At 34.3% G+C, this 16871-nt stretch overlaps 3 protein-coding genes across 3 annotated transcripts; all 3 read right to left on the reverse strand.

Annotated features, from left to right (window-relative positions):
- Positions 1-625: 625 nt before the first annotated feature.
- PTAC5 (plastid transcriptionally active 5) lies at positions 626-4743 on the reverse strand. The gene is made up of 6 exons (XM_023683182.2): positions 4027-4743; positions 3456-3551; positions 3009-3131; positions 1523-1769; positions 933-970; positions 626-835 (listed from the first exon to the last, which is right to left on the reverse strand). The coding sequence occupies exons 1-6, from the start codon at positions 4654-4656 to the stop codon at positions 740-742; spliced, it is 1230 nt and encodes a 409-aa protein (XP_023538950.2). The 5' UTR covers positions 4657-4743; the 3' UTR covers positions 626-739.
- Positions 4744-5769: 1026 nt separating this feature from the next.
- LOC111801150 (uncharacterized) lies at positions 5770-10289 on the reverse strand. The gene is made up of 11 exons (XM_023685142.2): positions 10090-10289; positions 9874-9957; positions 9113-9208; positions 8934-9009; positions 8742-8837; positions 8416-8489; positions 8222-8329; positions 7997-8134; positions 7584-7689; positions 7127-7332; positions 5770-6258 (listed from the first exon to the last, which is right to left on the reverse strand). Exons 1-11 carry the CDS (start codon positions 10147-10149, stop codon positions 6190-6192), a joined length of 1113 nt encoding a protein of 370 aa, XP_023540910.2. The 5' UTR covers positions 10150-10289; the 3' UTR covers positions 5770-6189.
- A 1541-nt stretch (positions 10290-11830) lies between these two features.
- LOC111800620 (uncharacterized) lies at positions 11831-13005 on the reverse strand. Its single transcript, XM_023684399.2, has one exon. It carries the CDS (start codon positions 12951-12953, stop codon positions 12261-12263), a length of 693 nt encoding a protein of 230 aa, XP_023540167.2. The 5' UTR covers positions 12954-13005; the 3' UTR covers positions 11831-12260.
- Positions 13006-16871: the final 3866 nt, after the last annotated feature.

Below are 16871 nucleotides of genomic sequence, written 5' to 3' on the forward strand. Positions count from 1 at the left end.
TCTCAGAAAGTTTAGCATTTATATATATAAAAGATTTGAATTTCTAATTTAATCTTATAATTTTCAGAAAGTTTAGCATATATATAAATAAAAGATTTGAATTTCTAATTGAATCTTCTAATTTTGAAAGAGGTCAATAAAAAAAAAAAAATTGAAGAAACCTCAACAATAAAAAACAATTCTCAGAAAGTTAAGCCTTTGGTGATTTTTTTTTTTTTTTTTTTTTTTTCAAATTGTAAACATTTCATTCAATCACTTTTGACACAAGTCTTCAAAGTAAGACCAAAAGAAGGGGAAAAAAGGAGACCAATATTTCTAAACAAATCAGTTCATGCAATCACTATTTCTAATATTGTTCATTTAGGATGGACAGACGGGAAAAGGATGGGCAACTTGGTATTATAACCTCACCAAAAACTTCTACGTACCGGACGAATTTAAGACCGACCAACTATTTATGTATCTATTTATTAATCTTTAATTAAATTATCTAATGGCCCAACGTAAGTAAAGGATCCGGATCCCAATATTTGCGCTAACCTATATGTGTGTGTGTATATATATATCATATTCTACTTTCAAAACCCCATATCTGCCCAAACGGAATCACCATCTTATTTTTAGTGTCTATGAATTAGTAATAAATATATATATATAACAAAATTGAATAGGGATGTTAATAAGTGAAGAATTAAATTAACAGCGCCATTATTTATAATGGACGAGTGAAAAGTCATACCTATTTCACAGTCTTCCCTTCGCATGCGTCGCATATTGTATAACCAATGCCTTCGCAGTATGGACATTTTGCTCCTTCATCCACCCATTCCAGAAACTGCATAATTCAATCCTTTCTTCTGAGTTTCCACCACTTCTAAAAACTAAACTGAAGGCAATATAGATGGGTGCATTAGTGGGGTGGGTGGCTTTACCTGTGGTTCAACATTTGGCTCACCAGATCCATCGCATTCTGAGAAACCAAAACCGGTTATATATCGAGTAGTGTAGAGCAGAGATATCGATCACTTAACAAATATATTTATTTAAGAAGAGAGGTAGAATATGGAGATTTGAATCCTCCGACTTCAGAGAAAGATTTAGATGTCAATTATCATCGAACTATAGAATGACTTGACAAATATTTATGAAAATGTGGGGAATAAAATTTCAAAAGCATCACGTCCCAAATGCACGTAAAAGTAAAAATGTTAGAAAGTTAAAAATGATATTTAAGAAAATCATTCATAAAAAAATAAAAATAAAACAACATGATTTGTTTATAAGAGAATTATTACAAGTTTTTTTTTTTTTTTTTTCTTCAAATAATGATTGTAACATTTGGTTATACTTATAAAATATTTTCAACATTTTAATTTTAAAATCGAAGTGATTTTTGGACATGACATGACAATTTCCAAAATCACTCCAAACCCACCCTTAGTTTTGAAGTCTGTTTAGAGCTGAAGGATACAATTGGGATATAGATATTATTGAATTAAGATAAAGATAGGATACGATGTACCTGAGCATAACAGACGACCCTCCCCACGACAAGTCAGACACTTGGTAGATGTGAAATTGGTTTTGCCATCAGAAGCTTTTCCATTTGAACTAAGAAGTCGTGCGGGGTCTTCCCATCGGTTCTCTCCTAAGAGAAAAACTCGCTGTTGGGACACATCAAAACTCGCACTGCCTTCTTTTACTACTGTCCTCTCAATCTCTGATATTTCAGTTATTGAGTTAACAACAGCAGCTACATTATCACCTTCCTGAAAGAGGGGAAGAAACATGTGAGTTAATTAAAAATTACAAAAAAGAAAAAGAAAAAAAATTAAAGATATTTGTCTAATAATTATTGAGTTGAATAAGTTTAGTAAAATGGTTAGTTTTTGTCAAGGAGATTTATTAGTAGTTACTAAAGAAAATTTAGAAAATTTGTTAATGTCTGCACTATGAGACTCATGAGCTAGTTACCCAACAACAAAGAGAACAAAAAAGCATTAAGTGTTAAGGATATTAAGTGCTTAAAGATTCTTCTATCCAAAAGATTTCTCCCTCTTGTCTTTTCTGATTCAACTGTTTATTTCGACATATTTCGAACGTGGGTCACCTCCAACGTAGCAACACTTTTTAACCATATTAGTGAAAAGGTAGAAGTAGAAGAGCAATATTTAGAGTGCAAATAGTATTCAGTGCTAGGCAAACGGTAATCCTACAATTGGCAACATTTAGAAGACAAAATGACAAAAAAAATGGCATACAAGTTTACTGAAAGCATAACTAACAAAAAGCAATACGCACAAGATGATTAACACAAATTCTATGAGAGAATGATACTTAAAAACGTTGCAACTTTTGTTCAAGCTAACAACCATTTGCTTGTGCAAGACGAGATCAGTTTACTCGATGGAATTCTAGAAGAGTGGGATGAGAAAAATTTGTTAATACCAATGGAGCATGCAATGGTTAGGAATCACGACCGTCTTCAACAATATGATATTGTCCATTTTGAGCATAAGCTCTCACGGTTTTATTTTTGGTTTCTCTAAAAGGCCTCATACCATTGAAGATAGTAATCCTTGCTTATAAATCCATGATCATCTTCTAAATTAGCTAACGTGGGACTCCTTCCCAACAATCCTCAATAGCAATCACCCTCTATGACACACATAAACTCGTACAACCTTACTGTAATAGGATCTGTTCTCTATAAGTTGTACAGCCATGTCCTAGAGTTCTAAAGATACAGACAGAAACTCGCATGTGAACATCGTGGACATACTAATAAAAAAGTTGTTAAGGTTCCTAAGCAACACATTGATTACTTGAGGAAATAGGTAAAAATCTTGACTGTGCGCTCTCGAGTATCAAATATATTCTTCATCTAAAGCATACAAGACAGTTGCCATAAAGTAAATGCACAGAAATCACCAAATATTTCAATTCAAGGAAGGCTATCATACACACACCAAATACAGAATCATGAAATAAAAAGTTTTCAAACATACTTTTTGACCTGTAGGAATGTTCCCTTTTTCATCTGATCCAACGCTCTCAGTTACTTTCTCCCCGTATAAAATCTCAAGGAGTTCTGCAGTCATTATACCATCTTCATGGAAACCTGAGGTGGCCTATCAAATAAAAGTATGTGTTCGAAGCAAAGATTAAAATATTGATGTCGATATCGATATCGAAAAACAATTTTAAGGACACACTCAAATTAATAATCGAAGTTTTTTCACTTTTTAAAGAAGTTATAAATCTTTAATGCCTATATTCATATTTAATTTATACAAAATATTAGAGATTGATTAATCCTTAATAGTGAACTCTCTAATTTTCATTTGGATCATGCATCGATGGATGTTTCAAATTGAAAGAATGTGTACTGAATCCGTATAGATGCCATAGAATGAGTAAAGAATGATAAACTAATGTCAATGCCAGTAACTTACTTGCCAAGTCTTAACGGCACGCTCAGTTCCACTGGAGAAACTTGAAAACTCCATGTCTTCTTCGCCAGAGTAAAATCCTAGCCTCAGCAATGCTTCCTGACATTTTAGTACAATGATCTTCATACTAAAATTAAAATGAAAGCATCTTAACTACCTAAAATCAGGAAGACAATACTCGCATTTCGAAAAAAAAAAAAAAAGGAAAAAGAAAAGAAAAGTGCACGAGATAGAGACTCAATTAGACTAGATTTCAAAAAAAACAAACAAATTCCTCAACATCAATCACAGAGTCGAATCGACTATATTCACGGGCCTATTTATCACATATAATAATATTCATGTTTTTTTTTTTTTCCAGCTTCAATCTATATTATCTTTTTTTTTTTTTAATCTTAAAATTAATCTAAAATGCACAGCGTTCATAAGCAGATTGATCTGCCACAATGCTTGCATTTGGTTAAGAAATTCGATCCAATTATATGGAAGCACAAAATCATAGGAACAAAAGCAGCACGAAACTTAAAACTCGCCTTCTAATATTTGATAGAAGAAATGCGTATGACGAGCAGACCTGCATCGCAAGAACTTCCGCTCCTTCCGAACCAATTCTCAAGGACTTTCTCTCATTCTTCACCTCTTTCTCTGCTTTAATCTCATCGGAAAACCTAACAACTTCTTCAACAATTGCCTTATTCTCTATCACTTCTTCAACGATTGTTTTCTTCTCTATCTCCACGTCCTCTTCACGAGTGCTCTCATCCAACAATATGCGACTCACCGACGCTCCGCTCTCGGCAATCAGATTCTTCTCCTTCAACACCTGTAACAAGCCGGCGATATTCGCAATAGTCTCCGACGCCGAAACCGTGCCTCCTTGCATAGAATGTTGACGTTCTAACGCCTTAATTTGAAGCTTAAGCTCGGCAATTTCCTGCAAAAGCGACTCGCGTTCTCTGGTCCAACGCTGCTCTTCGCGAATCCACCGTTCCTCTTCGCGAAGCCATCGCTGCTCCTCACGAATCCATCGAATCTCCTCGCGTTCATTGCTAGCGGGATTCAGAGAACGACAGATGAAGGAATTGGCAAAAGAACGAGATGAGAGCTTGGGAGATGAAAAAATTGAGAGAGAAACGGGGAAGAGGCGGTGAGGTGTGAGGTGAAGAGAAGGATTGAGGAGAGGAAGAGTAATGGAGGAAGACATTGAAATGCAGCAGAGAAATTGAGGAGAGCGTGGAAGAGAGGGGAGAAATGGAGGAACGAAGAAGGAATGGAAGTGACTGTAAGAAGATATTTTTCCGATGAGCAAATCCCAGACTGCGCATTTTAAACCACACGTTTTGCGTGACGCAACTGGCGGGAAATCCCGACTCAGCCGAGCCGAGCCATAGCCTCATAACTATAGCCATATTTTTGTATTCATTTATTTATTAAAAATCATTTTAGTCCCTTTGATTTAAATAAAGTATTAATTATTATTATTTTGTATTTAAAACATCACTTTTATTTAAAATATTTTTTTAATCTATATAATATTTAAACTTTTAACCTAACTATTTAGTCATTTATATTTTCAAAATTTTCAAATTATAATATATAATAATTTAGTCTATATAGTTTAAATTTTGTAATGATTTAATCATTATCATATGTAGATCAATAAAGTATTGTCGACTTTATAAAATACAAGAAATCATTTTTGTCGAGAAACCGTAAGTCAAAGAGTTCAAACAATTCTTTAACGAGGCTTTGATGAACCTCAAACTAAGCAATTAGTTTATAGCTCGTTAGATGTTGAACACAAAAAGAAGACTAGTGGTCGGTACAGTTTGCAGATTCTTCTCCTCCTGCTAAGCGACCTTTTTTTTCGTTCTCCTCTCCAACCAATGTGGGATCTCACAATCCACTCCCTGCAGGCCTAGCATTCTCGCTGACACACTATAATGAATGCTTCGTTTCACCCTCCAACCAATGTGGGATCTCACACACCTCTTAAGAATTTTCATAATAGAACGACAAAATTTACACACACCTCTTAAGAGTAAATCCATAATAAACAACTATGTACCAACTTCACGACTCCAGACTAAACAATTCTATACTTCGACTCCAAGTTAAATAACTCTAGACTAAACGGCTCGAGTCTCCAAGCGTCTCCTAAATGATTATCTATCAAACAAACAATGCCTTAAATTTTAACATACATTTTCTAATCTAAGACAAACCAAGAGACCATTGCTTCCTTTGTCCTTAGCATGATTCAGATCATATTACATAAACACAATCTTATGAGCATAAACAGAATAAAGAAGTGCAGTAGATAAATGATTCTAATAATGGAATTATTTTGGACCTTGGAAAACTCATATTCAACAAAAATAAAATACAACAAAGCTAAATAATCTTCATCACCACTTCTCACAATCTACCAAATCACTAACGAGAAGCGTTTCGACCTCGGTGATCGGTGAACTTTGATAATATACATAAACGAATCTCGTTTCAAAAATAACTTTATTATACAACAACCCATCTTGTTATCCATTCAATATATAGCTATCAATAACTTGTAGAAAGCATACCATACCATTGCTACCATTAATAATAAGGTTTTCTACATCAAAATGTAGACAAGAACGTTGTTGAAAGGGCACTTACACAAATCTCATGGCGAAAATGCTTCAATGGTGGACAATGACCATGTCGAGCATCCATCAGTTGGCGGTTTCGTTCGATCTTAGTCCAATTTGACGTTAGAATAGAGGAGGGTGTCCCTTGTCAGTGGCATCCTTAGAAGGCAGCATGACTGCACAGTCGAAGAACAAGGGTCAGCAAAAATTGAAAAGGTTGAAAATATTTCAATCTCACCCAATTTAGCCATGAAAGCAAAATGTACCAACCATCAATAGTATTGTACTCAATTTTTATGAACAGGATACAACAAGAACCCTTTTTTATATAAAAGTTGGCCAATATAAGATTCAGATAATACAACGAAAAACAATGTCAACAATCAAAACGACACTTTCAAACGAGAGCTTGATCATGAAGATGTATGTCTTGTTTGATAACACTATTTAGGCCCGTTTGATAATCGTCTAGTTTTTAAAAATTGAACCTGAACCTATACATACTACTTCCACCTATACCTATAGGTTTCCTGGTTTTGTTACCTACTTTCTATGTTTTCAAAACCAAGCCAAGTTTTGAAAACAAAAAATGTAACAATTCAAAAAAACGTGTTTTCGTTTTTTAAATTTGGTTAAGAATTCAAATGTTCTCTAAAGAACGATGAAACCTATTGTAGAGAAATGATGAGAAAATAACCATAGTTTTCAAAGATCAGTTAGGCAACTATGTCTAGTTTCTCACAAATTATTTATAACAGTGTTCATCTTTCTTAAAGAGAATTTTGAAACATTAGCCAAATTCCAAAAACAAGTTTTTAAAAACTAATTCTAAAATTCAGCTCGGAAAACATTTGTAAAAACAAGACGACAAAAAAGGAAACCTATAAGTAGAAGTAATGATTATGAACTTAATTTTCAAAAGGCCACAAAAGTAGTAGTGATTATAAACTTAACTTTCAAAAGGCCAGAAAAAACAAGAACAGTTGTTGAGAAAAAAGAAGAACATAATAGATTCACCAATGTAAGTTTATTTTAAAGACTTACCCCCATAAGAGTAGCAATCAAAAGGATGATTCCTGTGATCCAGGCAAGGGTAGTCCTAACCAATATTACTTCTTGAATACTTGTGTTAACTTTGACGTCTTCCACCAACCAACGTGGAGTCTGCCGAGGCTTAAACATCACATTTAATCCTTTTTCTGCCTTTGGTGATGATGATCCAGAAAAAAAAATGACTCCAACAATTTGACCTACAGGTTAAATTACAGGTATTTATGTAAATACTAAATCATTTGTTCCGAAACCAAAAGAGGTATCGCCATTGACAATAATACACATATTCATCCAGTCATCATTGAACAAGAATAACATCAAAGTCAATATGTTATATATCAGTTTGCATAAAAATACACTTCTTAACAAAAATGGGTAGCTGAAAGAGACTAGAGATTAATCATGAATAATTGATACACTTCTCAAACAAAAGCAACCAACCACTTACCATCATATGCTTTTTGGAGTAAGTGGAATATCTTGGACAATGTAACAGTAAAGAGTCTCGATTGACGATCAGCATCTCCTTCAGAATCACTTTGATCTTTGAATGCCTGCTAACCCGTTGGAGAATATTGATTAGAATAAATGAAATTAGACGAAAAAAAAAGTGATGGCATTATTGTGGAGAATCAGAACACACAGCCACATTCAACCTATGTTATTTTGATGAACAAATGTATTTTTCAAGAAGGTGGCAGAAATAAGGTTCCAGGCATCACCTATAGAAGTACTATTGTATTGTAACACGAGAAACCATAGTACTAATGGCCGCATCAGTGTCTCTATTGATGTTTACAAACGGAAGTTGAGTAATGTTATCCCAAAGAAGAAACATCAAAATCAGGGAAAACAGCGTACCTTGATGCTATTGAACGAGCCGGTGATAAGCTCAGATGGACTTTGCACGTTTTGTGACAAATCCTCGTGAATGTGTATAGCCCTTCTAATATTGTGAACTAGACATAAAAGACTGCCTATAATTTCTCTGTCCCCTGTCTGCAAGTGAGCATAAAACACCAGTAAACACATGAATAGGAGACGTTTAGAAATAACCGAGTAACATTCTGAAAAGAGGGAGAAAACCTTAGACAGATGAAGATTTATCCGAACAGCATCACTCAAAGGCACAGCCAATTCCCCATTTAAAGTTTTTGATGCATCAGCAGCATAAGATCCACCAATAAAAGAGGCCTAGTCAGATATACAAACAAGCATTGTTAAAAATGAAATGAGTAAAAGTATAGGCATCAAATTATACAATAAATATCATGACTTACAAATTCTCTAATGTCTTCATCTGTATAATCTGACAATGGTTCATTCAAAGGAACAATAGACACTTCATCCTCACCTGCTAATAACTAGCATTAGAAAGAGCGAAAGGTATAACAGCCTAAGCCCACCACTAATAGATATTGTCCCTTTTGTCCCGTTACGTATCACCGTCAGCCTCACGGTTTTAAAACGCGTCTGTTAGAGAGAGGTTTCCATACCCTTATAAGGAATGTTTTGTTCCCCTCTCCATCCGATATGGGATCTCACAAAAGGGCGGCTGAAAATATTTGGAAAAAAAGGCAACAATGACTTTGGAAGGAACAAGTACCAGGAAGTTGGATGTCAGCACTCTCAGAACCTGCATGAACCTTGCTCGTAAGGACATTTCCGGACAAGCCACTTTCGAGGTTTACAAATTCAGGATCTGCAGTTTCAGAAGAAGAATAAAATGTTTACGACTTTAAAAACAAGCAAGTAAAAATAATGTTTACAATATTATTGTCAAAATTACTGCAGAGACCATATGCTCCTTTAATTTCAAGCATAAAAACTGAACGAGGCCTATCAAGAGGATTTGGCATCAAAATCCCATTCAACTGCAAAAGGGATCATCAATAACATGATTAAAACCTTGCGGCAGCAGAGAGACTTAAAATTTAAAAGGAAAACATCTGCTGAACTAATCAAACAATTAAGAACCTTAGATGAACCAGAAGCTGAAAGTGTTGAAGACGGTGCAAAACCAAGCAAGACCGACACAGCAGCACCAACTTCTGGAAGTGACATCGAACTAAGCTGTGGAAATCAAATATGCAAGCATAGCATGAGAAGCTAAATTATAAACAAAAATACCCCTTAACTTTGTTCTTTGTTTCAAAACTACCATTCAAGCAGAAACCATTAAAATGGTAGACGAAATGCCAACATATTTGAATGTCGTTCTATAAAACTTAGTCCCGACAAGTATTTTCATCACCAACATGTCGTCCATGTTGTTTTCAATCCAACATTTGAAGGAACGTCTACTCGAAGGATACTTTTGATGAAATTTGTATGAAAAGTCGAGGATAATATTGCAACCTACAGCATGGAGGTATTTTTTAAACAAATGGCAAAGTTCAAGAAATTTTTTTAAAATCCATTCACAATAGTACATCAATTCTAAACAGAAATGGCCGATACCGTACAGAGATGAGCTCCTGAATACCAAAATGAAATAATCCGTATATTACGATGCGAAACATTGAGTGTGTTAACATTCAAGAAAGAACTCAACTCAGTTCTAAAAGCAAGTAGTTCCAGATTCAGTTTCTTCAATCCGCCAGAATTCGCAAAGCGCAAACACAAACACGGCAAACAATTTCAAAACAATTCAAGCTCACAACTCAAGTCTATTATCAGCTAACCAATAAAACCAATCACGCCGGAGCCAAAAAATAAAACAGAATAAACTAAATTACCTCGACGCCATCATCGGGTGAATGAGATCGAAGATATTGATGCGACGAGCTATCGACGAAAAGCACCGTACCAGTATCCTCGCACTGGATCAAACAAGAAAAAAAAGTAAAACACGTCAAATTGAAGAATTATCAGATCCCGCGGTTGCTACGTAGAATTAATCTGCGAGTGTTTAGAATCAAACAGAAGCATCGAAATGAAGAGATAGAACGAACCCGGGCGAGAGGGAGGATGATTAACAGAGTGAAGAATATGAATGAATTGCAGAATTCCATCTTGAAGAGAATCTGTGAACCCTGTGGCCTTGGAAGAACGAGATGAATCGGAAATCGCCGAGACGATTTCTACACACCTGAACGACGTGGGTTGCGTCGGGCCGATTTGTGGGCTTTTGATTCTGTCAGTATGTCCTCGAATCAACCATCGAATCAGCCCAAGTTCATCTTGTTTCGTTAAAAATAAATAAATAAATAATAACTCACTTTTTTTCATCATACAAAGTAATAATTTATATACTTAAAATTAGTAATAATAATACTTTTTTTATTTAGTTAAAATTATTTAATACTTCAACTAAAAAATAAAATAGCAACAATAATTAATTATTTAATTATATCAACATTCTCATTTCCTTTCAGCTACCCAGAGGTAAAATGTCTAAAATACCCTTGTAGACATTATCAGAACTACCCATGAGTTCTAGGATTCCTATTTCCCATAGCCATCAAAATCAAGCCTGATTTACCTTTAATGTTTAAGTAAACTAACCAGAGTTAGTTAATTTGCGCCGGAGTTAATTTGGTTACCGTTAATATTTAACCAATCTAACCATGGTTAGTTAATTTGCACCTTGGTTCAACACATTAGCTGTTTCGCTAGCTTAACTTCATACAGGTGTGTGAAACTGACGGCAATACGTAACGAGCCAAAACGGACAATATCTGCTAGCCGTAGACTTGAACTATTACAAATAGTATTCAGACACCAAACAATGTGCCAGTGAGGACGCTAGGCCCTCAACGGCCTCAACGGGGTGGATTGTGAGATCCTATGTTGGTTAGAGTGAAGAACGAATCACTCCTTATAAGAGTGTGAAAACCTCTCTTGAGTAGACACGTTTTAAAATCGTGAGACTGACTACGACACATAACGAACCAACACAAACAAGGTTGACGACGGTAGAGTTTAGGATTTTTTTTTTTTTTTTTTTTTTTTGAGTTTGACATATGGTATGATATTGTCATGCCATGCCCTGATATAATTTGTAATTCACCGCAAGTAGATATTGTCCTCTTTGGGCTTTCTCTTTCGGGCTTCCCCTTAAGTCTTTAAAACGCGTCTTAGGGAAAAGTTTCCACACCCTTATAAATGGTGATTTGTTCTCCTCCCAACCAATGTGGGACATCACAATCCACCCCCATTCGGGGTCCAGTGTCCTCGCTGGCACTCTTTCCTTCCTCCAATCGATGTGGGACCGCCCCTAAATCCACCCCCCTTTGGGGCCCAGCGTCCTTACTGGCACACCGCCTCGTGTCTACCCCCTTCGGGGAACAGCGAGAAAGCTGGCACATCATCCGATGTTTGGCTCTGATACATGTGACGGATTAGCAATTCGAACCTCTAATATCTTAACCTCACATTTATATTTGATATGATACTTCTTGTTACCTCGTTAATGTGATTTGATGATACATTAATATTTTTAGTTCAACAATTATAAAGGTGAAAAATTAGATCATCGACATAAAGATGGTAATAACTTATATTTAATCCGCTAGTTATGTTATTAAAATAATATTAAAATAAGTAGTAATTTTTATCAATTTTTTATTGGCATATTAAAAAATTTATGCAAAACTTGTTATATATATACACACACGTGTGTAAATAAAAATGAGTTGGTTAATAAATAATTTTATTATTAATAAAGAACTAAAATTGGAAGCATTAATGCCATTATCCAACAGAACCGAATATGAATGTGTAATTATTCAATTATTTTAATTTAAAATTACAAATATTCATAAATAAATAAAACGACAGCAAACAAGTACGAAACGACGCAACAAAATAATACAAGGAAACACAAATTATTTGAATTAATTAATGACGTACGCAATAATAATTAATAACATTGCTTTACATAATTAGCGTCTTACTGCATGCATGAAGAAGACTCGGTCTAGACCCGTCGTCCAAAACGCACCGTTTTGATCCCAAACGGAGATAAACGGCCATTTTCCCGATCACTATTTTTTCCGACCGCCATTTCATTTTTTTTTTTCTAAATTAAATTTAAAATTACGTAATTTAAAACCACCTATCCCACGTGGATAACTAAACATATTAATTCCGATAAGAAATAGATAATTTATCACGGTACAATTTAGTGGTGGCCGCCGCCGACGCCGCCTCCAAATCCTGCTCCTCCACCGTAACCGCCTCCGCCACCAAAGCCTCCACCTCCACCGAGACCACCTCCCCCACCTGCTCCTCCTCCGAATCCGCCACCACCCCCTGCACCACCACCGCCACCAAAGCCTCCCCCGGCACCTCCTCCATACCCACCGCCAACTCCTCCTCCCAGACCGCCTCCACCACCACCTCCAAGTCCTCCACCGCCGCCAAGACCACCTCCTCCTCCATATCCTCCACCGCCACCAAATCTTCTATGCTTAAAACCTCTCTTGTAAATGCCATGCCCTATCCCTCCACCACCACCCAAACCACCTCCTCCGCCTAACCCTCCACCACCACCCAACCCTCCACCGCCGCCCAATCCTCCATGTCTAAAACCCTTCTTATGAATACCATGCCCGAACCCTCCTCCACCACCCAATCCACCACCACCGCCCAACCCACCTCCTCCACCAAGACCACCTCCACCACCATACCCACCACCAAAACCACCGCCAAAACCGCCACCACCACCGAGACCTCCTCCATGGAACCCTTTACCCTTAAAATAACCAAGTGGGCGATGAAAGAACCGCTTGTCGTCTTCTACATTGTTAGCTCCGACCAAAGCAATCAACAAACAGAAGCAAAAAGCCGCAAAACGCAGAGAAAAAGACGCCATTATTGGTCGCTTAGCTCTTAGAACACTCGGAAACACTGCAGTTTATATAGAGCAAAAAGAATCAGATATTGACATACAAAAAGTAAAATTAAATTAAATAAAAATAAAAATAAATAAATAAATGCAAATTTATTGAATTGAATGAGAAGGAGGTCCACAATCTGAGTGGTGTTTGATGATGAAAGTTCGACATCCGCTAACTTAAGAAATGATCATGAGTTTGTAATCAAATAATATTATATTCATTGGAATGAGGCATTTTGAGAACCGTAAAGCAAAGCCACGAGAGCTAGACAATATCATACCATTGTGGAGAGTCGTGTTCGTCTAACAAGTGGATCATCATCCGAAGCTTTTGGGACCAGAGTTAATGAGCCCCATCTACCCCTTCCCGCTGCCATTTAATTTTCCAGCTGTCTCACGCGCCCAATTTATTATTATGTTAAAATTAAGCTTATTTTGTTATCTATTTTATTTAATGTTTAAAAAATTAAGACAAAATTTAAAATAAAAATTCAAAAACTTAATTGTTATATTAAGAAAGCTTTGTAATTATAACTTTCTCTAAATCATAGCTTTGTAATTAACCTTTCTTTTTTTTCTTTTTGTTATTATCTTAATTGCCATTAATATATAATTAAATATATTAATTACAACTCTTATAATTGAATCCATTTCCAGCGCGTAATTATAAATTAAAATTAGGACTATTTAATATATTTTATATTAATTAATCAATCCATTTAAATTTTTAAAAAAAATTAAAAATTACATTAAAACATTAGTTATTGAACGTTAAATGATCCATTTTTTTTAAAATAAATTTATTTATTTATTCCTTTAATGTTTAATAATGTAAAAAAAAAACATTTTTTTCTATTTTGAAATACAAGTCAATTTAATTTCATTGAAGAAAAAAAAAACGAAAAAAAAAAATATTAAATTTGATTTAAAATCTAAATACAAGGGTAATACTAATATTATTATTATTGTTTATTTTGTATAATCAAGACAAAAAAAAATCCAAAATAACGAAATAATTTCCCCTTTTTTACAATAAATTGTTTACAAATGGTAGGTTAAAATCTTTAACATTTTCCTTTTTCACAAAAAAAAAATGTGACCACTACTTTATTAATAAATTAAAGTATTATAATTTTAGTTTCTATTATTTATAATAAAAAAAAATTGAAATTTAGTCCCTAAAAATACGAACGGTAGGGGCAGTCCTATGATACGAGAACCCGATCAACCTAAATTATCTAACCTAAATCTTAAAGGTTAGGTTGGGCTAGTTTTTTTCGGATTTGTGTTGGGTCGGGTCAAATTTTGGAAAATTTTAAAAAAAATCGGGTTCGGTTCGTGGGTTGACATCTTTTTGGTCGATCCATTCACCTAACTCGAAAATAGAGCTACAATCCAACTAAACCTTACCCTACTTTTAAAATTATTATGAATATTAAGAATATTTTATATTTATAAGTGATACAGTGTAACTTGTAAATGTTTGATATTTGAGTTTTATGAGATTTTAATCAATAATGCATTAAAAAACGACAACTCAACTCAACCCAACTCGAAAATAGAAGGTTAGATCGGGTTGGGTGGTCAAACTCTATTCGGGTCACCAACCCAACCAACTCGAAGTTTCGGATTGTTCTAAAAGATTTCTCGAATGCAGCCCTGACTCGACCCGTAACGACTATTCACGAGAGTTTATATATACCCATCTCGACATAATGACATAATTTTAATTTCTTAACCATATTATACCCATTAATTAGGGTTTTGACCTTTGGGGTTGTTTGAAGGAAAAAAAGTGGCTTTTTTTGAGGATCAGGCAGAAGGGGTGGGGTTTTGAATTGGGCAAAAGTGGTTATAAAAAGGCAGTTCCATTGGCTAATATGGGTTCTAATGTGATATCATTTAATAAGGGGGCTGTTGGGTTATGCTATTAATGGCACAGCTAAAGCAATGGCCTCCCACCAACTTTGCAGCTAAGCTAAAACTACTTGTACTTTCCTTTTATATTCCTATGCCTATTCTCTCCCTTTTTTGCCCGTTGAATGAGATGTTCGGTCTCTAAATTTTAAGAGTTGTGTTGAAGAGAAGTGAGCGGTTTTGTTTCATGCAACAACCCTTGTTGAAGGATCGTGAATGAGTGAGAGGGTTAAAGGGTATGATCTACCGCTCGGTGAAGTTCAATATCATTTTGTCCAGATGTTTAAGGTCTCGGGAACTGAGATAAGACAGTGACCCAGTGAACTTTTAGAATTTTCAAAAGATTCTTATATATATGTTAAAGGTACTGGGAACTAAGACGGGAGAGTGACGCGTAAATTTCTAAATTTCTCAAAAGATTTTAATATAAATGTTAAAGGTTTCGGGAACTGAGACAAGAGAATGACCCGTAAATTTCTAAAATTTTCAAAAGATTCTAATATAAGTGTTAAAGCCGGGAGAATTGATACGGGAGAGTGACCCAGAAATTTCTAAACTTTTTAAAAGATTTTAATACAAATGTTAAAGGTCTTGGGAACTGAGATAGGAGAGTGAAGTAAATTTTCAAAATTTTCAAAATATTCTAATATAAAGGTTTAGTTTCATGAACTGAGACAAGAGAATCACCCGTAAATTTCTAAATTTTTCAAAAGATTCTGATATATATGTTAACGGGTTGGAGAACTGAGACAAGAGAGTGACTCGTAAATTTATTAAATTTTCAAAAGATTCTAATATAAATGTTAGAGGTTTCGGAAGCTAAAAAAATAGATTGATCCGTAAATTTTTAAATTTTTCAAAAGATTCTAATGTGAATGTTAAAGTTCTCGAAAACTGAGACAAGAGAGTGACCCATAAATTTCTAAATTTTTTCAAAAAAATTATAATATAAACGTTAAGGGTCTCGAAAACAGAGACGAGAGAGTGACCCGTAAATTTCTACAATGGAGGAAGATTTTCGAATGGAAATAACGAGAAAATATGTGTAATTTTATTCTTCCACATTTATTTTTAAATAAAATTAAATATTAATGTGTAATATTTAAGTGAACGAAAAATTCAATCGAGATAATACATTTGACAATGTTTGCTTAATCCACCGCACTTGAATAGTGTGTGAAAGTTCTGTATTTATAATGAAATAAATTATAAGACATAAAAATAGTAATAAATAGAAATAACAATATATGGAAATATACTCATAGTATATTTGCATATAATAAAATATTAAATACAATATATATGTTAAACTATAATTTAGTATCAAATATTTTTTTAACATCATCGTAGTTTACTTACATTATATTAAAATTTAACCTTTATGCTTATGGTTAAAAAAAAAAAATCGGATTGTAATATATGGACGAGATGCAACTCAAATGAGTTTGAGTAGCTTGGGGGTAGTTTTGGTAATTTTGTATTTTTAGCTCGGGTTTTTAATTTTTAATTTATTTTTTAAAACATTAATATTTTAGAAATTGTGTTGACATTTTGGAAACCACAAACCATATTTTGTTTTATTATGTTTTTTTTTTCTTCACTTGACATAATAAAAATATTATCTTATGAATTTTTTATTTCTTTCATAATTAATGTCTAAAAATGGATGGCATTGAAATTTTAAAAAAAAAGTTTAAAATTAAAGAATTACAAATAATTGCAGAAATGTTTTTTTTAAATATAAATAATAATAATAATTACTAAATATAATTCTATTTTTATTTATTAAAAAAAAATAATTATGAAATGGACCATCACATGGATTCAAGAACGGTAGCGATAGTGTCGCAATCGCACTCTTACGAGACGTTTACAAACGACTGTGCAGCATACATTCTCACCACGAAGTGAGTCACCCAACTCGAAACTGTGTCGCCTTGGACCGGACGACGTATACCTAAGCCTCTAACCCAACTT

This window comes from Cucurbita pepo, chromosome 8 (genome assembly GCF_057944985.1).
Source record: "Cucurbita pepo subsp. pepo isolate OVF chromosome 8, ASM5794498v1, whole genome shotgun sequence".
In the NCBI taxonomy this organism is placed as follows: Eukaryota; Viridiplantae; Streptophyta; class Magnoliopsida; order Cucurbitales; family Cucurbitaceae; genus Cucurbita; species Cucurbita pepo.